At 34.3% G+C, this 25,582-nt stretch overlaps 1 protein-coding gene across 1 annotated transcript in view; it reads right to left on the bottom strand.

Annotated features, from left to right (window-relative positions):
- The window catches only part of LOC149808489 (inactive tyrosine-protein kinase 7-like), a 168,285-nt gene that overhangs the window by 33,845 nt on the left and 108,858 nt on the right, over positions 1 to 25,582 (bottom strand). Inside the window, exons 7-9 of the mRNA XM_089978075.1 lie at positions 18,691 to 18,820; positions 5,112 to 5,278; positions 1,011 to 1,150 (exon numbers count right to left, since the gene is read on the bottom strand). Of these exons, the coding sequence (XP_089834201.1) occupies positions 1,011 to 1,150; positions 5,112 to 5,278; positions 18,691 to 18,820 (437 nt within the window). The remainder of the gene's footprint in view (positions 1 to 1,010; positions 1,151 to 5,111; positions 5,279 to 18,690; positions 18,821 to 25,582) is intronic.

Below are 25,582 nucleotides of genomic sequence, written 5' to 3'. Positions count from 1 at the left end.
CTCAACAGCATAAGTGACCTTACCCAATAGCTCAACAGCATAAAGTGACCTTACCCGTATAGCTCAACAGCATAAGTGACCTTACCCTTATAGCTCAACAGCATAAGTGACCTTACCTTTATAGCTCAACAGCATAAGTGACCTTACCCTTATAGCTCAACAGCACAAAGTCACCTTACCCTTATAGCTCAACAGCACAAAGTCACCTTACCCTTATAGCTCAACAGCATAAGTGACCTTACCCACAGAGTTGAACACAGGGTGGCATTACCCATACAGCTGAACAACACTGGGTGGCCTTACCCATATGCTGAACAACACTGGGTGGCCTTACCCATATGCTGAACAATACAGGGTGGCCTTACCCATACAGCTGAATAGTATAAGATGACCTTACCCATACAACTGAACAGCACAGGGTTGCCTTACCCATACAGCTGAACAATGAAGGGTGGCCTTACCCACACAGCTGAACGGTTTAAGGTGACCTTACCCATATAACTGAAAAGGGGGAGGAGGGAACAAAATGTACCATAGTGGCTTTTCAATGCAGAGCCCCATGCAAGACTGCAATTATGACTGGCTAGGCAACTGTGAGATCATTGTTTCCTATTAATTATTTTTTGTTTCATAGATTAATAGTTTTGTTATACCAAGGGAAATTTGAATCTGCCTCATTAGCTTTCATGGATACAAATTTCAAAAAGCAAACAAAAGCGATCTTAAAATTTCATGGAATTTTAGTAAAAAATAAAATGACTTCCATGAAATAAATCACTGCTATTATCTTTTTATTAGTAGGTAATATAGGCCTAGGCTACACACCACTGTTAATATTACTAAGATAAAAAGAAACCTAGTCTACACACGTTAATTTTACATTGTCAAGTTCCTATTAAAACACAAGGCATATAAAAGCTGACATGAATGACAATAATACAAGAAGACCCAACAATCAATGGCAAACTATCACATGTTGCCAATAAAAATAATAGTTAATTGCTACTTACCAGTTTGATGTACTCATTATCCTTCATCCACAAAATGGTGGTAACTGGGTAGGCTGTGCCAGTCACATGACAACTAAATTCTGCACTGTGACCTTCCCTTGCATCTCTGGCTTGTGGTCCTCTTCTTACAATTGGAGGAACTGACCAAAATTAAGAAAGAAGTATTGGGACCTTCTCTATGTTATACATATGGACATTCAAGTGAGATGTGCACATACAACAGAGTGAAGTGTGTGCTGTAATTTATATCTAATGCCCAGTATGTGTATTTCCACTGAAAAGATTTACGGTAGTCAAACTGCAATGTGTCATGCATTAAACAATTGGGGGTGCCAGAAGTGGGATGGATCAGCATGTGAGAAATGGGATATGCACTTTAATTTAACTTTGGTTGAACAAACAAGTTATTCATGCCACTTTCTATTATTTTCTGACATTACTGGCTGTGTACACGCTGCAGTTGTGGATGCACACATGCATTAATAGTTTACCATTCACTGAACTGACTGGTGGTCAATTCTGCAATGGATTACTAATACACTTTTTAATGATTTTATGCATGAGATTCCACTTGCAGTTTGAGTACAATGATCCATCCACCAAACTGAATTGATTAGTTGCAAGACATCCAACATCTAGTTTCAACAGCATGTGCCATCCACCACTTAATTTGCTGCCATATAGTTGTACTCAACCATGGCCACTATTGTCAAAAAGATAATAAAAAGTGGCAGTGAACAACTTGTTGCTTTATTTTTGTGATGGAAGTAAAATATTAAATATAATACTTCAAATTCTGTATGGGAGTGGTATAAATACTTCAGTTACAATTTAGTGTCAGCAGTGTGTGCCATTAATTTGTTGTCAGCAGTGGTAGTGTGTGTAATTAATTCTAAATAAAAGATTGAAAGAATGAGCTGCTGGTAAATGAAGTGAGATGGGTACCATTTATTTATGAAATAGTCAGGGTTAGAATGGGCTCTTTGTTACAAATTTGGTACATTTATGTATGTGTGTACATTCTTATATCAGTTATGGAGAGAAAAAAATGATTGACTTAGGTGACCTACCTATATAATGTTGATTATAATTTGATGACAGAAAGGGATATGAAGGGTTGTTCAAATTATTTGTTGGGATAGAATTATGGTTTTAGGAAATCACTGTCATCTAGAAGAGGAATGAAGTATGGGAGAGACAGTTTTGGACATCTACTAGGAAACGAGATGAGCTGAGTAATGAAGATATATATAAAAAAAGAACTAATTCATATAGCCAAACTGGTTAATATCCATGATTGCATTCATTAACACCTGTATGGCAATCAACACATTAATTAGCTACTATTAGACATCTTATCAATGAATGCAAAGCAGCTGAAAACTGATTATTAAGTAACTTTTGTCTGTTTCAGTGAACCAAATCAAAAAAGTTGTACAAAAATAATCACACCAGACTATTTTCATACTTATACACATAGATGTCACAGAATGATGTACATCTGGGAAAACTAATTACTGCAAGATTTTAAACTTGTTCAGTATTCTCAGAACATTCCTGGGACTCTTGCCTCTAAAGTCATTTTTCAACAGTCACTGATATAGGACAGTTTAGTTCCCATCATGCACTCTTGCCTCCCCAGCTCAATGATAGTCCCATTTCTAACTAATTCTAACAGGTGCAATTTGTTAAACAATGGTTTTCTTCATTCCCATACAACCATGCAACTCACATGGAAAAGCCATTTTCAACAGAATCTGAGATCCAAAATGAAATTACAGAAAATTATCAATGAATATCAGGAATTAACCAGTAAATCCAAAACAAATAAGAAGTGTACTCTCATAACTCAGAATTTAAAACATTCCAAGATTACTATTAGATCAAGACGCTTCACCATGCTATACTGTACTATATACTGTAGAAGCATGCAATGTGAGCTCTCAAAACTGAGCAAAACACATATTTGAAAACAAACAATTTTGTAAACAACCAATTTGGTATTAAAAGCATAAAAATAATTCAGTAAGTGATTTAATGTTTTGTTACATTATAAACCTTGACCTTGACCTTGAAATCATTACATTAATTAACAAATTTGAATTACTTCCCAACAATGCATGGTCATCTCTCTTTTAGCATGGTGTCCTGAAGCATTTTAGTCATGAAGAAGAAAACCTGGAGATGGACAAATGGACACACTAAAGATTCTATAAATCAAAACATGCAAATGTTAATAAGAAATTTAGTTAGATTTTATCTTTCTTGCCAAAAATGAGAAGACATTAATTAGAATTTTTATTGCATAATGTGGTTCTAACTGACTTAATTGAAAAACATCCTTATATCTGGTTATATTGATAACTATGCCCATACTAAATCAATTAGAAGAAAAAATGCTGACATGCTGTCACCAAGCTTGCAGGCAATGGATTAAGTAATTGCATCATTATAGCAGTGATGAATAGTCCAAAGAAAGCAAACAAGCAATTTAAACCTTCTGTCAGAATCATCATTTTACTACAACTAAAAACAATATTTGCATAAGTAAAACACTGAACTAATGAATGTATTGCTGTCAATAACTGAAGAGGCATAGTCTTGGCATTCAACATGGTCTTCTTTGTCTGCCCACTAGATAATGGCAAGCCACTCTTGATTACAAGATTTAGTGCTAAAAGCCTATCGGTATGAAATGACTTGCAATAAGTTTTGGCCCACCTGGCATGCAACAGTTTGGCTTGTATCTTATGACCTGACACATTCTGGTGATACCAATCAAGTAAAGATGATTGTTTACACTTGTACAACTATTGTTTAACTTTCTCAAGCTGTTGTGAAGTACTAACTTGTATACAATAAAGCCAACTCATGTTCAGCAGCAGAAATAAAGCAATCATGTTCCCTCTGCTGAAAGGCTCATGCTGTATCCATTAACTGTGATGCATAAGGGTTTGATGACCAAAGTTTCAACTATTGTAAGCTAATCCGAACAGTTCCTTACCAAAGGTCAATGGAAACAAATATGTTGAGCTCACTTTTAAGAAAGCAAAGAAACAAATAAAACAAAGTTATTGTCAATAAATACATTTAAAATCCAACCTTGTATTTTCTGTGAGTAATTTATTTATGTATGTATATGTGTGTTTATATAACAAATGTTAATCAGCACAGTACTGGCTATTATTGATGTTGTTTGGAAGTTCTAAAAATATGAATTGCAAACAAAATTTACGAAGGTAAAGCCTTCCAAAATTTTTTTATAGAAATTACCACCTATTGGATCAACCTCTAACTTACTGTAGAAAAGCATGATAGAGCTGGGTTTCTTGAACTTGTCGCAACAGTAAACATGCTTTGCTGTCTGAAGGTATCTCAGTTTTCTGTTTTCATTGTTAACAGCTGATAGTACAAAAGGTAGGGGACACTGTGTCCCCCATCTTCCAAATTTGGGGAACACACATTTATATAGTGCTAAAAATGAGTTCACTGTTTTGATAGCTTTGCCACTATAATCTTTATTGTCTCCACTGCATTATTATCTTTTAATTGGAAACATTTTATAAAATACTCAGGTAACTAATAATATTTGAACATCTTAATAATATTTGAACATCTGATTCAACTAAAATGAGCCAGGAGTTTCTTTTCTGTATCTTCGTTTCATTTAATTTCAGTATTCGCTCATTATCTACCTGCATTTTGTATTATAATACCCAATTTGTTTCTCAGTTAATTTTCATTCCAAATTAATAGTTTAATGATTAAATGACAAACTGTGTATTTGCATAAATTTAATCCCTTTTGCAATTAATTCGATCTCAAAATAAAAAAATCTTCATTGCTGAAGACAATTCATTTCAAACTGGCAAACAAACATAAACCTTGAATGTTTTAGCTGCCAAACATGTTGTTTTAAATTGATACAAGCTACCAGCTAACAATTTTTAGCAACTCTGGCCATTCCTTGTGCCAACACAGATGTGTATGGACATACACTAAAGAAAAATAGTTGATGTACAATTCAAATTGTTTTCATGATGACAAAACACACCCAGGTCACTGAGTAGTTTCTTTCCATCTATTTCACCTGTGCTTTACCTGAGACAATAATCCAAACATTTTGACGCTTTTCTCCAGCACTGTTGTTGATGACAAAGGTATAATTCCCAGAGTCAATTTCTTGTGGGTTCTCAAACACCAAATGACTGCCATCTGTGTGAATTACACCACTTTCTCTGACTGTCATATCATTTTTGTCCAACCATCTGAAAATCAAAACATAAATATATATTATGAAATGCTTACAAATATACTGTTGATGATAACCTTAATGGCTTTCAATCCCATGTATAGTGTTATCTCTGAAGTTTAATGCTTTCTGAGTCCTATGGGGCTGCCACTTTCATTCAGTTGCTTGATAGTATAGAACATTTTACATATATAAAATACTCCACTACAATGCTCTTTCAACACAGTTTCTGTTATAATGCCCATCATTATAACACAGTGTGTATTATAAGTCCCTTCATTATAACACAGATCCTGTTATAAGGACCATCATTAAACAGCTCCTATTACAAGGCCCATCATTATAACACAGTACCTGTTACAAGGCCCATCATTATAACATAGTACCTGTTACAAGGCCCATCATTATAACACAGTACCTGTTATAATGCCCATCATTATAACACAGTACCTGTTATAAGTCCCTTCATTATAACACATATCCTGTTATAAGGACCATCATTATAACACAGATCCTGTGGTTCTTATCATAAGGTAGGTATGGTCCTGGATCCCATTTCATTAAGTGATGGTAAAACTATAATCACTGACTTCACTATAAAGCAATCAATTATATGGTTTGATGGAGAGTGTTATAATGGGAGAGTGCTGTATCTGTCATTTCTCCCTTTTTGTACTCTCTCAAATTCTTCAGATAACATAAACTTAGCATAGTTTTAGTAATAACAAATCTGCTGCAAGCTGGTCTAATAGCAGGTGGGTCATGTGTATCATTTACCTTCTGGTAAATACTTTACACATTTTTGGACAGATCCCTTTACCTGGGATGGATCAAGAATGTTTTTTCCAGGACAGTTGAATTTTGAGAAGTGGGTAGTTCACTTTGATTAAAATGGTGAACTTTATTAATGTTTATTTTATACCATTGTTGGATCAACTTACTTCACACATCTTCTTCATTAGTGCATGTTCATTACCATTATCAAACAAAACTATTTCCAAAATCCTACTCAATAACTGTCTTTACATTTTTACTCAGTCCTTATCTTCAAATTCCTATTAAATACTTGTCTTGAAAGTTGTCAATAGTTGTATTTAAACTCCTACTCAGAACTTGTCCACAAATTTCTACATATTACTTGCCTTCAAATTTCCACTTAATACTTGTCTTCAAACTTATATCCAATACTTGTCTTTAAATTTCTAATTAATATTTGTCTTCAAATTTCTACTCAAAAACTTGTCTTCAGATTTCTACTCCAAACTTGTCCTCAAATTTGTACTCAATGCTTCTCTTCAAATTTCTACCCAATACATGTCTTCAAATTCCTACTCAATACTTGTCTTCAAATTCCTACTCAATACATGTCTTCAAATTCCTACTCAATACTTGTTTTTAAATTTCTGGTCAATACTTGTCTTCAAATTCCTACTCAATACTTGTCTTCAAATTCCTACACAATACTTGTCTTCAAATTCCTACTCAATACATGTCTTCAAATTCCTACTCAATACTTGTTTTTAAATTTCTGCTCAATACTTGTCTTCAAATTCCTACTCAATACTTGTTTTTAAATTTCTGCTCAATACTTGTCTTCAACTTTCTACCCAATACTTGTCTACAAATTTCTAGTCAATACTTGTGTTCAAATTTCTCGTCAATACTTGTCTACAAATTTATATTCAACACTTGTGTTCAAATTTCTAGTCCTTACTTGTCTTTAAATTCCTACTCAATACTTATCTTCAAATTTCTAGTCAATACTTGTCTTAAAGTTTCTACTCAATACATGCGTATTCTTACCAGATATTGCTCCAGTCATCATTTTGTCAAGTAATTCATTAAAATTACTTCTTATGTACTCAGATAACAGTGTAACATGAATAAGGAATCAGCCAATGACAACAGTAAATTATATGTACCATTCAGGAGAAGCCATAATCTGGATGGTAATCGATTCTCAGCCAGCACAACACCCCACCTAACTGTATGTGTAACCATGAAATATCTTTAAATGCCACACAAGTTGTTATATTTCAATGATGTCAACATATTTTGAATCACAATTTGGGTGTAACTGTCATCATTATAGCAAATTAAAAGGCTTAAAACTTATCAATCAGCGTATTCAAGTCTTCAACATAAATTTGGCAGTATTTCCCCTTTCCCTGATGTTCCCAATGACCTGATGGGAGAAGCAACTGTAGAAAGTTCTTGGTGCTCCAGACTTGTTTTCATCAGGTTTCTATATTCTGAGCTGGCCACATGGACCAGCTACTTCACTTTTTTTGCAGACGCAAACAGTACAATGGATGTTGGTCTACTGGGTAGAATATAATTTCAAATGCTGATATTTATTGTTGATTATCCAGTGCAGAAATTTTCTAACATTTTCTCACGTAAAACATCTGCTACATAATATCCACATGAAGAGAAAATGTATGATAAAAGAAAACTTTTTAAAACAATGCCTTAATTAAATCATATAAATTTTATGAACCTGCATATTCACAAAAAATGCCACAGCATGACTGTCATAGCAACAGCCACATAATGACTGGCAAAGTAATAGCCACAAAATGACTGTCATAGCAATAGCCACAGAATGACTGGCATAACAACAGCCACAAAATGCCTGCCATAGCAATAGCCACAAAATGCCTGCATAGCAACAGCCACATAATGACTGGCATAGCAATAGCCACAAAATGACTGGCATAGCAATAGCCACATAATGACTGGCATAGCAATAGCCACAAAATGACTGTCATAGCAATAGCCACAGAATGACTGGCATAGCAATAGCCACAAAATGACTGGCATAACAACAGCCACGTAACGACTGGCATAGCAATAGCCACAAAATGACTGGCATAGGATTAGCCACAAAATGACTGGCATAGCAATAGCCACAGAATGACTGGCATAGCAATAGCCACAGAATGACTGGCATAGCAATATCCACAAAATGACTGGCATAGCAATAACCACAAAATGACTAGCATAGCAATAGCTACAGAACAACTGGCATAGCAATATCCACAAAATGACTGGCATAGCAATAGCCACAAAATGACTAGCATAGCAATAGCCACAGAACAACTGGCATAGCAATATCCACAAAATGACTGGCATAGCAATAGCCACAAAATGACTGGCATAGCAGTAGCCACAAAATGACTGGCATAGTAATAGCCATAGTATGACTGGGCATAACAATAACCATATAATGACTGGCATAACAATAGCAACAGTTTGACTAGCAATGTAAAACATTTTGTCTATCAACTCAAATTAACACCAAAAACATAAAACAAAAATAAAATGTTTAAACTGTTAAGGTTTAAAATACTTGTGTTTTACTAGGTAGTCTGAGAACCTATAGATAATAAAATGGAAATAAACATGCCTGTAATGTTAAATGAAAAAGATGTATTAAAACTCTTGACTGTATCAAGTTTTTCTCACATCTATCAAATATTTCTGCAGTTCCCTGTTGGACAGCAATGCCCATTTCTATAATGGCTGTCCTACAATTGCCCTAACATGATAAATGTCTCAGCGTCTGCAATATATCCAACTTCTGCCTCCAAAACAAAAGTTTACATGCCAAGAGAACACATTCCATGGGCCTGGTGTATATGATTCCAAGGTAAAAACATAAACTACCTCCTCCACATTTGTTTGAGATCCTCCAAATTAATTGGAGAAATAAAAATGTCATAATCTGAACAGGAGCCACCTGCCTGATCCTGATGAAAGCATCTAAATGATATGAACTGAAGCAAAAGCTAAATTGTTGCCACCTTTGTGTTCAACAATCCAGTAACATTTTTTTGACTGTAAGATGAAAAGTAATTTCTTGTTATATCCATTTAATACAGCGAATTAAACAAAAGGTTACTTAAAAGCATAACTCAGGGGACTGACCATTAAATTAGGGGTCGGATGTGAGTGGAAGTGGGACCTGGGATTTAAAAAAATATCTGCAAAATCTGAAAAAAAATAACTCAGTGTTGTAGAAACAAAGACCTGATTTAGACCCATTTCATTAGTTGAAAAATAAATATATCTTCAGGGAAAAGTAAATATCACTTCCTGGTTTAAACAAAAACCTTAGGCTTCTCGTACCTTCAACTCCCTATTGTAAAATTAATGGTTTGAATCTACACATACATGAACCACCTTAATCTATGCTAATGACCACTCTAACATAGCAATTCAGCCAGCATATTTGGAGTTTTGTTAATATCAAAACCTCTATACAAAGACCACTCTAACATAGCAATTCAGCCAGCGTATTTGGAGTTTGTTAATATCAAAACCAGTATACAAAGACCACTCTAACATAGAAAAAAATAAATGTAAAATTTGTCAAATTATTCACAAATTTCTTTTATGGTTTGCTGTAAAACTTTACCCGTATTATGGTCATTATTAAAAGATGCACATGTCCTTGTCTGAAAATGACTCCACATGCCTTTAAAGAAAATCCTGGATCAGCCCTTATTAGAGTACAGGCTATAGATCCAAGACTGATATACCAGAAACTAAAGGAATACTAAGAAACCAAATCTTTCTAGTTCAATTTTGAACCAATAAATCTACATTCACACCAATACTAGTCATGAATTTCAAGGGTATCACCAAATAACTACTCATCCAAAATTCTTAACAGGCATTTCAAATTAAGTAATTGCATAAATGAGAAAATTAAAGTTGTTAGAAAGTTTTCACTTGAGAAGTGTTTCCATCAGTTACTTAATTACACATATGCTTCAAAGAACATTTGGGGCTTTAAAAGCCTTACAAAAGCAATTATAAACTAAGTTATTTTCTTATATTTATCATTCACTGTAAGGTCAATTGGTAGAATAAATATTATATACACCCTGATCTGCCATCATGTGTGATTGCAGAGATGGGTCTATGCAGTTTACAGTTCGATCTTAAAATGCAAGTACTAATGGTACAGGTCACAAAATTGACACTGCTTACCTTGTTCATTATTCTGTCAATATTTATACCATTGATACACCTTTCTTGCATCTCAACATTACTACAAATTAATGGGATTAATTCTGAAGTTTATGATTATCAACCATATATATTCGTTTATAAGTCAAACTGCAAACAACAAAGATCCACATATACCATAGCATAATCCACCTGCAGGTCAGGGTCTATTATTTGTTCTGATACTTGTTTGTTCTGATATTTGTTCTGATACTCCTAGAAAACATCACAGACCCAAATCTGCTAGTGCATTAAGCAATGACAGATCTGGGTCCATTCTGTTTGCCGTTGGATTTGTCTTATAAGCAAGTATACATGGTAAGTGTAAATATACACTCATTAAATAGCTCTCATTATGTAGGTATATATAAGTACCATTTATAATCACCAATAAGTCAAGTCAAAGTACAAACTGCACAGACCCGGATCTGCCAACCCATAAAGCACAGGCATATCTGGGTAAATGCAGTTTGTTTGTAATCCATAGAACAAATAATATAGACACAGATCTACTGGCACATTATGCAATGGCAGATCACTAAGCTATTTAAAGTTGGACCTTACTTGTATGCGAGTACATGCGGTTATGACTATATATGTGCACAGGCGATTAATGGCAAATCAGCACAAACCTGACTACACAGAGCTGAGTAAATTTGTTTATTTAGCGCTAGGTCATGAATTACTGGATTTTCTGAAAGAAATAATCTTGATAATTCAGTGGAATGAAATAATATATTTTCTCACTGCCAAATAACAGACACTGATAACATTATGATCAAGGAATCTGAAGTTGTTCTTAGATGCAGTCAAATAGAAAGTATGGCCACTTTCCATTCAAAACAAACAACAGAGTTCAAATCCAACAAGGTGGATTTTTAGACCAAAACTAAACCACTTAACTATGATTTCGGAAAAGAAGTACAGGCTTAGCAAATTTATATGAAATTTTTGGCAAGAATTCTGTACTTATCCTAAGTTTTTGTCCCAAATTCTAAGTTACATTTGTGAAATAATTTTTTGACATCAGAAATCAAGAGTGAAATTCCTTGAGTTCAAAAATCAGTTATGATATCATTGGGATGACATAAGGTGAAATTAGCACACTGCATAAGGGTTTGTACACTGCAATACAATTAAGAACATTATTGATAAATATTTTCTTTAAATAATTTCTTGATTTTTTTCTCTCTCCCTATTCAGCATGTAGTTGGTACAAACTTCTTGACTACATAATGACAGAGCTGTATTTTTCAAGAATTCACAATACAAGGAAATATTAAACCTGCTGATAAAAATATGCCAGTGGACAAAGAAAAAATTTCAGTCAGTAAGCAATGCTGTCATAATTAATAATGTTTCACATTATGTCTCTCTGTAAATTCCACAAGTCTTCTAGTTAGCCTGAGTACCATATATAATTGCTAATAATGTTGACATTTTCTACTGCTAAATTTAGTTCATACCTCAATAGGGGTCAACTTTTAAATACAGCAAAGAAACAAATTTGAGGACACCATGGTTGAAGTGTGTACATAATACTGTCAATGAAAATATATTGATGTTCAGCTTGTCTTTGTTAGAAAGTGTGCTCTTGCGGTTGAAAATTCTTTGATTGAACCCTGGATTTGACATGCCCCTGCTTAGTCTGTATTCAGTTAACTGTGGGTGCTTGTTTGACTGCTCCTGTGATCATGCTGCATGCTTGACACTTGCTGATGTGTCACCATCCTTTAATAAGATTCCACAGACTGTACAATTAATGTGTCACTTAGGGAATCACAAACTGTACAATTAATGTGTCACTTATGGAATCACATATTGTACAATTACTGTGTCACTTATGGAATCACAAACTGTACAATTAATGTGTCACGTATGGAATCACAGACTGTACAATTAATGTGTCACTTAGGGAATCACAAACTGTACAATTAATGTGTCACTTATGGAACCACAGACTATAAAATTACTGTGTCACTTAGGGAATCACAAACTGTACAATTAATGTGTCACTTAGGGAATCACAGACTGTACAATTACTGTGTCACTTATGGAATCACAAACTGTACAATTAATGTGTCACTTATGGAATCACAGACTGTACAATTAATGTGTCACTTATGGAATCGCAGACTGCATAATTAATGTGTCACTTATGGAATCACAGACTGTACAATTAATGTGTCACTTATGGAATTGCAAACTGTATAAATCAATGTGTCACTTATGGAATCACAGACTGTACAATTAATGTGTCACTTATGGAATCACAGACTGTACAATTAATGTGTCACTTATGGAATCACAGACTGTACAATTAATGTGTCACTTACAGAATCACAAGATCACTAGCCACATAAATCTTGACCAAGTTTCCAAAACAGTCAACATTCTGTCAGTTATCTTGTAGTTTGAAATTCTATTTCATGAAGTGATAAACTCTGAGAATTTCCCCAGATGAGTAAAAGAAAATATAACACATCCAATGGAAAATTCAAGTTGAAAGTTAAAGAATGTGAAAAACAACATAAGTGCATTGCAGAACCTGAATTTGTTGTACCAGAGAAATTGGTACACAACTGTACAAAGATTTAGTCAACAAGTGAGGACTGTACAAGGCATTCCAAGACAACTGAGTCCTATTTCTCTTATAAATGAATTTAAAATCTCATACATGATTGATCTCAAGCCCAGAATGATGGGCAAAATGTAAATTCTCAACTTGTTTGGTCTATTCTAATCTATCTATCTAGCTTGCTTGATAGCCATTACACTAGTTTAATTTTCCATAGTGCATCCCTGACAAATGGACAAGAATTAAACCCTTACAAGTAGGTTTGATTAAGTACACCTATCCCCATTTTAAAGAGGGTCAGAGAGAATTTCTCTTTTGTGCTGGCCTATAATAAATGGGGGAGGGTCAATTTAGAATTGAACTGCTTTCAGGTGAGCATCTATTAGCAAGATGTAGTAAGCCTTATTAGGTTGAGAAAGTGTGTGTGCAGTTATAGGTTGAGATAGGTTTCAAGTTTTGATTCCAGTAGTAGGAAGGGTAAGATCCAGTAATATCTATGCTGACTGTATACATTAATTCCCCTTGTAATGCCAAGTTTTCATATCCTTTAAGGGCAGGGCTATGAAAAACTTCTAAAATAATGATCCAGGGGCCAGTCCTCAGTAGGCAGGGTAAAACCAACGCTCCATACTGGTTGCATAAATTACTTTGACTTTTGATGTTGAAAAAGTGTATGCATGGTTGGGGGGGGGGGGGAACAATATAAGGTTTAGTAGCTGGAGGCTATGTGGGTATGGACCAACACAAGGACATGACCCAGGGCAATGGTACTCTGAAACAATGTTAGTTATCTACTTTTAAAATATTCCAAAGATAAACCATGTTTCCTGGCTGTTGTGTATTGAATCCAATCAAAATATATACAAATTAGAAAGTGACCTTTGGGCTCCTCCATCCATTTCCCCAGTGGGTGGAATTCCCTTCAAATTCTTTATAAAATTCATACAAATGGCATCCATTTGCTTCAAATTCTTATTTGTAGTTTTTGACCTATGGGCCTTAGAAAACAAATTTAACAATGAGTTGACGCCACTGATGCAAACATTTATACTCATGTTTTCTTAAAACATAACTCATTCAGGTACAAAACTTACAGGCACAACCAACTGTTGGATGGAATCTGGTGTTTTGCCTGTATCTATACAATGATATATCAGCCTGGAATCAGACTCTTTAAGCATTAGCCACTGCCATCACTACTGGACAAGTGATACATATGTCTCACTGTGCTTAAGCAGATGTGAGAAAAAATCAGCTCCGATTCAACATATAACTTATTCTGAGATTTTAGAAACTGTTAACATAATTTTTAATTAACACTGAGCACTGCTGATCATAGGTTAATTATATTATGTATTTCATTTATAGAGTAAAACAAACTGATATAATCCAGGATGCAGAAGTTATTTGCTATGTGCATTCTAACTAACTAATGGACTGGGTATCCAATACATTTACCACAAAGGATATATGCACTAATGCATACTATCCCATACACTCACTACAAAGGATATATGCATTAATCCATGCTATCCCGTACACTTGCTACAAAGGATATATGCATTAATCCATGCTATCCCATACACTTGCTACAAAGGATATATGCATTAATCCATGCTATCCCATAAACTTGCTACAAAGGATATATGCATTAATACATGCTGGCCTAGGGATGTGCATGAAATCTTTATCAGGAGCCACAACAATTTCTTACAGGCATCAAGAAATCTAGACACGAAACAGATCACAGCCATTAAAATTGGAGCCCAAGAAAAAAGGTGCTGAAGCAACAGAAATAGTGCCAAAAGGTTATGTCTCTCATCGTGTGTTATTTTAAAATTGCCATTTATCACATTCTTATCATGTACATCTAATGGCACTCACTGAAATAACAGTTACTGCTTATACAAAATGGCAAATTATTATGGTATTTACAAAGCGATAATTGAAAACAGTTTTCTAATCAATTTTTTTTGTTGTTGTTGTGGGGTTTAACGCCATTTTTCAGCACGATAGGCTATACATGGCGGCCAGTATTAATGGTGGAGGAAGAACCCGGAAAACCCCGGAAAGAACCACCGACCCACGAGAAGCTACTGGCAAGCTTTCTCACATGCCCACATTGGCTGAATTTCTAATCAAAGGTTTCTATCAGACTGAACTGTTTCAAGAAAGGTGAATATACTTTTACTCATGAGTGGTAAATACTGTTCACATGTAATCAAATTATTCTAAGTGTGCCAACCTACCAAGGACAACCAAAAAACTAAAACATTTTATCATTTAACAACGTGTGCCTTTTATATACAGGTCAAACAGGAACATAATATTAAGAAAAGGACTCATAAATGTATTGGCGTTATGAGCTGCTATTCTTTCTACACATTTCCATTAAAGCAGTGTGCACTATACAGAGATACTGTAAATGATCACTGGAATCCTATTCTAGAATTCATGTCCTTAACTTAAAACAGAAAACCATTCTAATATGCAAATGCAAAATTTTCATACAGAAAATTATTTTTTCCTGAAATTGTTCATGGAACTAATACTGATCAGCAATTTACATTTTTGTTAAAATTTAGATTTTTTTTGTGAGTTCAAATATTTAATGAACAACAGACTTTTGCGTTTTTTCGAAGACCAAGGAGGAAAAAGGTTGATAAATGGCAACATCTGTTTGGACCAAAAGTGAAGGCTATTTTTCCATATTTGTCCTCAAACAAAACATTCATCAATACATTACCAATCAATTTATATGGTGACTACAACAATATTAAGTCATGACATCACAAATAGAGATATGACGTTATTTCATGCAAATTATTTGAGACAACAAAGTGCATTTTAAAGTCATTTTACTTTTCTACTCTGCAGTTTTAGTAAATGAACACAAGGTTTATTTTTTCATGTAATATCATCTATAGTGACTATATCGACCCAGACCTGCCTTAGCATAATGCAACAGCAGATGTGGATTTGTCAAGTTTGTTAGAAGTAATCAGTGAAATAAAGAACATAAACCATGACCTGCAGGCACACTACATAATGGCAGATCAGGGTCAATGTTGTCAGCAGTTGGATTCAACTTTGAAATGAGTGAATACCATAAGTAGATTCATATACATGTATTTCAATCACCCTCTATCCAATTCACTCTTTGCAGTGTTTCAATCGGCCTTTATCCTATTAACTCCTTGTAGTGTGTTTCAGTTAGCCTCTATTCTCTTCACTCCTTACATTGTTTCAATCAGCATCTATCTTCTTCACTCCTTGAAGTGTATTTCAATCAGTCTCTATCCTATTCACTCCTTGCAGTGATTCAATCGGCCTCTATCCTACTCACTCTTTGCAGTGTATTACAATTGGCCTCTACCATCTTTACAAATTGCAGTATTTCAATCACCCCCTATCTTCTTCACTTCTTGCAGTGTATTTCAATCACCCTCCATCCTATTCACTCCTTGCAGTGTTTCAATCAACCTCTATCCTATTTACTCCTTGTAGTGTATTCCAATTGGCTTCTATCCTCTTTACTCCTTGCAGTGTATTTCAATTGGCCTCTATTATCTTTACTCCTTGTAGTGTATTTCAGTTAGTATCTATCATCTACTCTCCTTGCAGTGAATTCCAATTGGCCTCTGTCCTCTTTACTCCTTGAAGTGTTTAATTTACCTATATCCCATTCAGTCTTCAGACCTTGCAGTGTATTTCAACTGGACTGTATCCTCTTCACTCCTTGCAATGTATTTCAATCACCCTCAATCCAATTCACTCCTTGCAGTCTTTAAATTGGCCTGTCCTATTCACTCCTTGCAGTGTATTTCAATAAGCATCTTTTTCACCCCTTGCAGTGTATTTCACCTGGCCCTATCCTCTACTGCCCTTGCAGTGTATTTCCATTGACCTCTTTACTCCTTGCAGTGTATATGATTCATATTTTAATAAGAGGAAAAGGTAGCTTAGTGTTTTCAGTTTGCCAAACTAGAGGCAAATAAATATGTCACAAAATTATTGATAAGCAGGGTACATGACTTGAGAAATGATCCTGTTTCAAACAGAAGGGCATTGTAACTATATCACTTGAATTCACATGAAATATGACCATTTAGTTCCTTTTCCAATTAAACTACCAGCCTAAGTGAAAAACACATGTGTTAAATGTAATTTTCAAATTAAAATATCTTAGCACTACTAGCATTTTTTCAGTTAGAACAGCATTAAGTCTGGTTATTTGTGAAACCCGAAATCACTCAAGTTTCAGTTCTGAATCTGGATTGCATTTTTCACTTTTCATTATAGTGTGCTAATGTTTCTACAAGCCATTTGTACATATTTATCACTTCAAACATAGTTCTTATGTCTGAAAATCCTGCAGATTTTCATCTCTTCATGATCCTGTTCATTTTTAATGGAGATGGAAGGAACAGTTTTCAACCAGACACCTGGTCCCAATTTTGCTTTAAAACCTTTTTCAATTCCCAACCTCACCCTTCTACTGAAACATTTGAATACAATGATCAGTAAAATGGTGGCCTAAAAACTGTGAAAGACCCTGATGTTCAATATTTCTGTGGATATGCTGGTTGCTCTTGAAAACATCTAATCATTGTTTTCAGTACACATTACTGGGACCGTTCCGGTGGCCTAGTGGTTACAGCATCCGCCTCGGAAGCAGAAGGTTGTGGGTTTGATCCCCAGCCCAGTCATACCAAAGACTTTCAAAAATGGTACTAACAGCTGCCTTGCTTGGTGCTCAGCATTAAGAGGCTAGTGTTAGGACTGGTCGGCCTGGTGTCAGGATAATGTGACTGGGTGGGACATCATGCTACATGTTTATGGCGTGATGCCCCAGTGCTAGACATCACTATAAACTGTCACAATGCAGACATCTAAGCGATATGACTGAAAAATTGTTAAAGCTACGTTAAAAATCCAAAGCGCGCACACACACATTACTGAATACCATTATTTTCACTTTTCCTGGAAAGCATACACTGCAGATGAAGAAATAACTACTCAAGACTGTAGCTAAAACCGTGACAATGGACCAGGGCCAGAACTTTCCAGGCAAAGAATTTAGCATTACAGAAAACTATTTTTGCTGTTTGATGGTCCTTGGCCTAAATTGGCAAGCCAACATCATAGATCAGTAAATAGTAAAACCTTTGTCTGCCAATTAGTTTTTCGAGTAAGAGAGTATGCAGCAGGAATAGGACACAGGGAACCAGACTAATGGGCACAATGCATCATGGGGAAAAAAAGTATGGAGATTCCATACTTTCATTAAGATGGAGGATGGCAGTTATGTCATCACACAAGCACCGGAAGTGTGATGCAGTTTGTGAACTTCTGCTTTCACTCTAGGTAGTTGTGTTCTCTAACCTCTCCATCACTAGCCCAGATCAACAAAGAATCAGAGAAATGAAAAAAACTAGAGTAAGAATGAAGATAACAATGGAAATATTTAAATACATTTATGATAAAATCCAAACACTGAAATTTATCAACCCTATAAATACAAGCAATTACCAACTTAAGGCAATTTCTTACTGAACAGTTATGACCATTCTAATGTGGTAGAAAGTTAAGAAAATCTTGCATTGCCCTGCCTAGTAACGAAATGTTTAGACGAGACCCTTTACCTTGCATTACACTGCCTAGTAACGAAATGTTTAGACAAGACACTTTTTTGTTTGCAGATTATTCCTGGATTTGTAAAACTAATAAATGATCAGTTGCTTCAAAATTTACCAAAAATGTTCACAGGACAGACAGACAGACACACAGGGATTGCCAACACACTATTGACAATAGACACATACATGTCTTACCTATAAGAGGATACTGGTTTGCCATCGGGAGGGAATGCTTTAACAATAAACTTGGAATGGACAGGTATAACCAATGGAAAGTTTGGAATCAACCGAGGCTCAAATGAATCCAGGGCAAAATCATACAGATCTGGAAAAAAGAGGAAAAAACAGTAAGTAAAGTCACAGATATATGTCACTTCCCAAGCATCATGTCAGCACATATACTACTATTTGCCGTCATAACTTCTGTAACACGCTGTTTGTGGAAAAGACTGGGACTAAAAGAAAAAGTGAAAATGCATGATATAATACATGCATGATATTAAATTTGTAGAAAATAATCTCTATTACTTTTACAGCATAGCAACTGTTTCAAATATTGAAAAAATGTACAGGTGAAACCTATTATAATGCAATTCATTATAATGTGATCCTGAATATAACACAATGGCAGCATGGCTCCCATTTTTTAATTTAAGGTGACCTCTCTTTTTAACATCCTAAATACATGGTCTCAGAAAAGCTGATTATTTGTATCCCAAGCAGAGTTTTAATCCCACCACTGTGTTTAATGCTGAGTTAACTTCCGAAATTTTTTAAAACATATTGCAGTGTTATATTTGTTAAAAAATGAAGAATAGCTATCAAGTTCAGAAAAGTTAAATGATTTTTTTAATACAGTCAGCACTGTTTAATGTTAGGAGGAAGTAAACCTGGCAAATAAAACCAACAACATATGATCAAGAGGTTAGTTAAAACTGATGACATTGAATATTCAATGCACATTTTCTGTTAAAATTTTGAAAAATTTGTTTACATGATCCTGCTTATATCGCGATGTTAATCTCTGGACTCTGGGCATCACATTATAATGGGTTTTACCTGCATGACCGCTCACAGACACAGCTGGTAATATTAAGTGGTATTTGTCAACTCACAGACACAGCTGGTAGTATTAAGGGGTATTTGTCTACTCACAGATGCAGCTGGTAGTATTAATTGGTATTTGTCCACTCACAGACACAGCTGTAGTATTAAGTGGTATCTGTCCACTCAAAGACACAACTGGTAGTATTAAAGCAGTATTTGTCTACTCACAGACACATCTGGGTGTATTAAGTGGTGTTTGTCTACTCACAGACACATCTGGGTGTATTAAGTGGTGTTTGTCTACTCACAGACACAGCTGGGTGTATTAAGTGGTGTTTGTCTACTCTCAGACACAGCTGGTAGTATTGAGTGGTGTTTGTGGATGGAAAAGTCTGAATATTTGAAAAAACTGTTGCATATATACAAGCAACAGTTAACTCTCACATAATGTACACAATGAACCACATAATGTACATGCTGAACCTCAGACCTAAACGTTATACAGGTGATGCACAAAATTACTCCATTTAACATTTCGCAGCAGCACACTACTTATCATGGTTTCACTTTTGGTGGCAGCACACTATATGTTATGGTGCTGACTTAATTAAAGTTTTGAAAATGGTAAGGTAGAATATTGCTAAAGAAAAATAAGCATTTACTCCTTTAAGATACAACAAATATGTTCAACTGCTAAGGTATAAAACAAAGTGCAAGGTAAAATATGGGGTTTCATACAACAACTGGACTGGAAAATACTTTCAAGTTAACAGGCAGTATAAATCTGATAGCCTTTACTTGTGTATAACTGTGCAAAACTACTTCCAAATTTAGCAGAGAAATGAGTAACAGCCATGTGCAAACATGTTTTTAAAAAAAATAAAACCAGTTGGATAGTTTCCCAATTTTGTTGCTTTCCTAACTAATCATATTCCTATCTGTACAATATTTATAATCATTGAATTTGTGTACTAGCCAATATATTCAACAGAAAATATCTCATGAAATTCACTTTCCCAATTGTGCAACTCCATGAGAATTGTCTGATTTACATGTTATGGTAAAAAAAACTAAGGTTGTCATCAAGAGTTCCTTCAGTCATAAATATACATGCAACAACATTCATATAGGAGTTGCCTTTAAACTCAATATGCATTTTTGCAGACAGCTACACGTCAGTTTTTGATGTTTTCATCTTTGAGGTAGCAGCAGATAGGACTGAAAAAGTCCAGAAGGTAGGACTGGAGAAGATCACATGGTGGGACTGTATCCAGAAAGTAAGATGATAAAGTCCTATCATACTGTACATAAACCTTACATATGGTTTAACATTTTCAAACAATGAAGAGTACATGCAAATTAATTGCCTGAGCTGATCAGTTTAGACATGACATGTATGTTTGATGGTACCTGACCAGTTTAGACATGACATGTATGTTCGATGGTACCTGACCAGTTTAGACACAACATGTATGTTTGATGGTACCTGACCAGTTTAGACACTACATGTAAATTAGTTGTTTGAGCTGACCAGTTCTGACACTATGCAAATTTGAAGGTATTTCCACTGATGCTTAACTTTAATAATAACTTTCACAAACCTAAAAGAAACTGAATAGTAACCACTCAGATTGATAAATTTAAACAGAAATGGTGAACGACTCAATTCATGCAAAAAATGACAGGTTTTAAGTTTACAAAAATATTTAACATTGAATTACAATTAAGGGCACAACCATAAATACCATTATCTGTCAATAAAATAAATACCAGAATCTATCAATATAAGCAAGTACCAGCATCTGTCAATAGAAACAAGTACCAGCATCCATTATCATAAACAAATACCAGTGTCTGTCAATAGAAATAAGCATCTATCAATGTGATCAAATACTAGCATTGGATAATAGAAACATCTCTTGGACATGCAAAGGGAGTTAACAATTCATGATTAATTATAGCATACAATGTATAAAAAGCACTGAATACTGTTTATATGCAAATAAAATGACTATTATTTTCCAGGTATGGCATTTAAATACACTCAAAATTATAAAAGTCAATATTAGAAGAGATCTGAAGACTCAGAATGTGAAATGGAAATGCACTTGTATTACTAAACCATGATGCCTGAAGAACAAAACTTGTCAAAACTAAGAACATTTATTCAAAATGGTGAACAACTATTAGCATAAAAATTTAATTTAGCTGCTACACATTGTGCATTTAATTTAAATGAATTTAAATTTAACTGAACATGTTATGGACAAAATAAAAAAATACATTTGTCATGTAGAAAGTATAGTTAAGCTAAGCACTTTTTAGATATGAAATGTATGACATCTACCAAAATGTCACTATTTAAGTACATCCTTGCCTGGACACAGGTATCTGCATAATATTCAATTGTCAGGCCACAACTGGCTGTTGTTGTAACAAACACAAGCAATAAACATTGGAGTGCTTTCTATTAGCTAGTCACTTACAAGGAACCTGGTAGACAAAATCTACATATCATCCATAAATGCAGAAATAACAGTAGAGCAAAGCTGAAGTTGACATAAATTCCTTATTTGATAAATATAACATTAATTTTCTGTCCTATTATATAAATATTAAAGGATCCAGCCGTTTATTTGAAACACCTGCTAAAGTGGTATGAACCAGGCATACCCTGAAAAATGGTGGCATCCATTGCATACTGTAGGAATTATCTGCTTAATTCCTGCTAATCAAACTAACTAACTTCAGGCAAAGTAGTGTAGTATAAGATTTGCTGATGCAGTGTAATCATAATTATTGTTAATGTGTAAGTTAAACATGTCTGATTTTTGGGATCAGAGACTCATTGTGAGTCATCTCTGTATGAATGATAACCGTGTGTGTGTGTGTGTGTGTGTGTGTGATTTGGATTTTTAATGTAACTTTAACAATTTTTCAGTTATATCACTACGATGTCTGCAGTGTGGCAGTTTATAGTGATGTCTAGCACTGGGGCATCATACAACTGACATGTAGCATGATGTCCCACCCATTCACATTGTCCTGACACATGGCTGACCAATCCTAACACTAACGTCTAAATGCTGAGTGCCAACCAAGGCAGCTGGTAGTACCATTTTTGTAAATCTTTGGTATGACTCGGCCGTGGATCAAACCTACGACCTCCCGCATCCAAGGCAGATACTCTAACCACTATGCCATCACAACGGTTGATAACCATATGTAAAACCTCATTTCACTGTATATACTCGTTATAAGATGTGTCCAAAGGCAAACTGCATAGACCCAGATCTGCCGTCGCATAATATGCTTGTGTCTGTGCAGTTTCCTAGGATTAATCAGTAGAACAAGTAAAACAGACCCTCATTTGCAGGTGCACTATGCTATGGCAAATCAGAATCTTTGGTTTTTGCAGTTTACTTGATTTATAAGGAGAGTTTATACAGTACCAAGAACCTCTGTTTATGTGATTGATTAATTATATTCCATGGCTATGATTTTCAGATAATTACTGTGTACAGAAGATCTTAAAAACATTATATATATATATATATATATATATATATATATATATATATATATATATATATATATATATATATATATATATATATATATATGTGTGTATATAACATACATACATACATGCATTACATTGGGCTAATCTAGTTTTATAAGGGGACTAGTACATCTTTTAATGGATGTGTGTCAGCAATCATGTATTATGTTTTGCAAAATTTGTGCTGAATATTAAAGAACTGTAGTTATTTGTTTTTACAATTAACTATTACAATGATTTAAAATTTCATGTCAAAATAGACATTTTAATTCCTTTAAATGATAAAGCTTGGTCCTGTGAATGAAAGAATGAACATCATCTTTGTAATGTACATTTGTATCATCAATATAAAATTCAGAATGAATATTTGGATACATAGTCGACCAACTCTGACTGATCACAAAGGTATGAAATTTGAATAACCAGTAAATTATGTAGTTTATATACGCTTGAACTGTAAAAAAAGAACTGGAATGAAAAAATATGTACCAGCAGATCTGGGTCAGTGCAGTTTGTTTGGATTAATCAGTCAAAGAAACAAGAGAGATCCTGATCTGCAGGTGCATTATGCTATGGCAGATCAGGATCTTTGTTGGTTTTTAGGCATTTATCCTTAATGTAGTGACACTGCCATGCTAAACCTTTCTAAATAAATGTCCTCTAATAGTCAAACAATTTAACAGTTTACACTACTGAGAATTCATGTATTTTCTTGGGCATCAATTTTCATAGTTTCAGAAGAAGAAAAAATTGACATGTTAGCAAGTATATGAATTTGTAGTTGATGAAATCAATCAAGTTTAGACTTTAAATTTGTTTTTTGTGAAATCAATCATAGAATATTCACAGAATTATCATTGCAAGTTTGGACTTCAAATTTGTTTTTAGTAGCTTGCATGAAATCCATGAAAATCTGAATTTACACTATAAAAGATGTATAAATTAAAAAGGTGAATTTACACTATATAATATGCATAAATTCAATTCTTTGAATTTACAATATATAAGATGTATACATTCAAGTTTTAATAATTAAATTTTTTTTTATCCAAACTGTTTTAAATTTTAACCATGAACAAAACACATCCCTAATTTAGTGATAATAGTTCCAAATAATTTTATTTTCCGGAAAATGGTATGTTAGTATGTGTGGTCACCTTGAGTACAGTAATCAATCAAACTTGTACCCTTTTACCTTCACTTTCCTTTAACCATTGCTCAAGGTACAAAGCAACCAAGTCTTGGATCTTTTCAAGCAACTAGGCCTCGAGTTTAAAGAAGGCAACATAAGGATTTAAATCAATTTACTTGTAACTTAGAATTTAAAGCTATAATCCACTATGATTTTTTTTATATGAAATAGAGATTACACTCTCATGCACCTGATTTACTCTTTGAACTGGAATATTAAAGAAGTCCAAAGATAGATCCATTTCAACTATTAACCTATTCAATGACATTGTGGTAAGCAATCACCAGCATAAACCCTTTGACTGATACACTATCATCTGGGCTCTCTGTATTTCTCGGATTCAGTGTCAAAGTGGTATTTTAGTATTCTGCATCAATACCTCATTTTATATTGAAGTTGATTGTTAAAGAAACCTGACAATATTATTTTCATGTCATGAAATGAATTATTCTCCCTATCATTCGGTCATACAATGCTTGGCTGCATCACTAAGGGTTAAGAATGTCTCTTTGTCACTCAAGGGGTTACCCTTTTGAAGCATGAAGCTAGATTCAGAGGACCTGGGGTGTTAGATAAGGAGATTTTTCAACACCACTTCCTTTCAATTAGAGACCTTAATGTCAAAATCAACATAAAATAATCTAAATAATTTATGCTAATCAATGTGGATATCAATCCAATGAGTGGCAGCTTAGGAACAAAACTAATCTGAAACAGGTACACAGATTATACTGAGTGCAAAAAGTGAGAATTTAAAACTGCAGTTATTTGATTTTCTCATTTCCATTGGTAAGTTTGAAGGAAAATACATCCATATAAAGAATAGTCCTATAGTATTTAACAAATAACAAATACATGAAAAGCATGAATTGCTATTATCAAAGGTAAAGCCCAAATCTAAGCCTTCCAACCAAAGAATTTCAAATGAACTCATCATGTTTGCATGATTTGGTAAAATTCACATGTTGGTGGTCTTATTTGTCACAGCTGGGTAAAGAGTGAAAGCACTAGTATGAAATGTTCCCCATAAAACTTAGCCCATTGATGAAAAGCACATAACCAAAACCAGACCACTCCTACGATCAGATATCATATATCCATAAAGACCCAGTGAATCCAAAGTGATTTCTTTTTTTCCACTTCAAATATATTTTTCTTCATGTCATCTGGTTCAATATCCCCTAGTAAGCTGAAGTCAATCATAGAACCAAATAGATGACCTGGTCAATGAATTGACAGATACTCACATAAAAAAATGAATTGACAGATACTCACATAAAAAAAAT

Source organism: Sinohyriopsis cumingii, chromosome 1 (genome assembly GCF_028554795.1).
Source record: "Sinohyriopsis cumingii isolate HCF-2022 chromosome 1, ASM2855479v2, whole genome shotgun sequence".
Taxonomy (NCBI): Eukaryota; Metazoa; Mollusca; class Bivalvia; order Unionida; family Unionidae; genus Sinohyriopsis; species Sinohyriopsis cumingii.
This window is presented reverse-complemented; position numbering and strand designations above follow the sequence as displayed.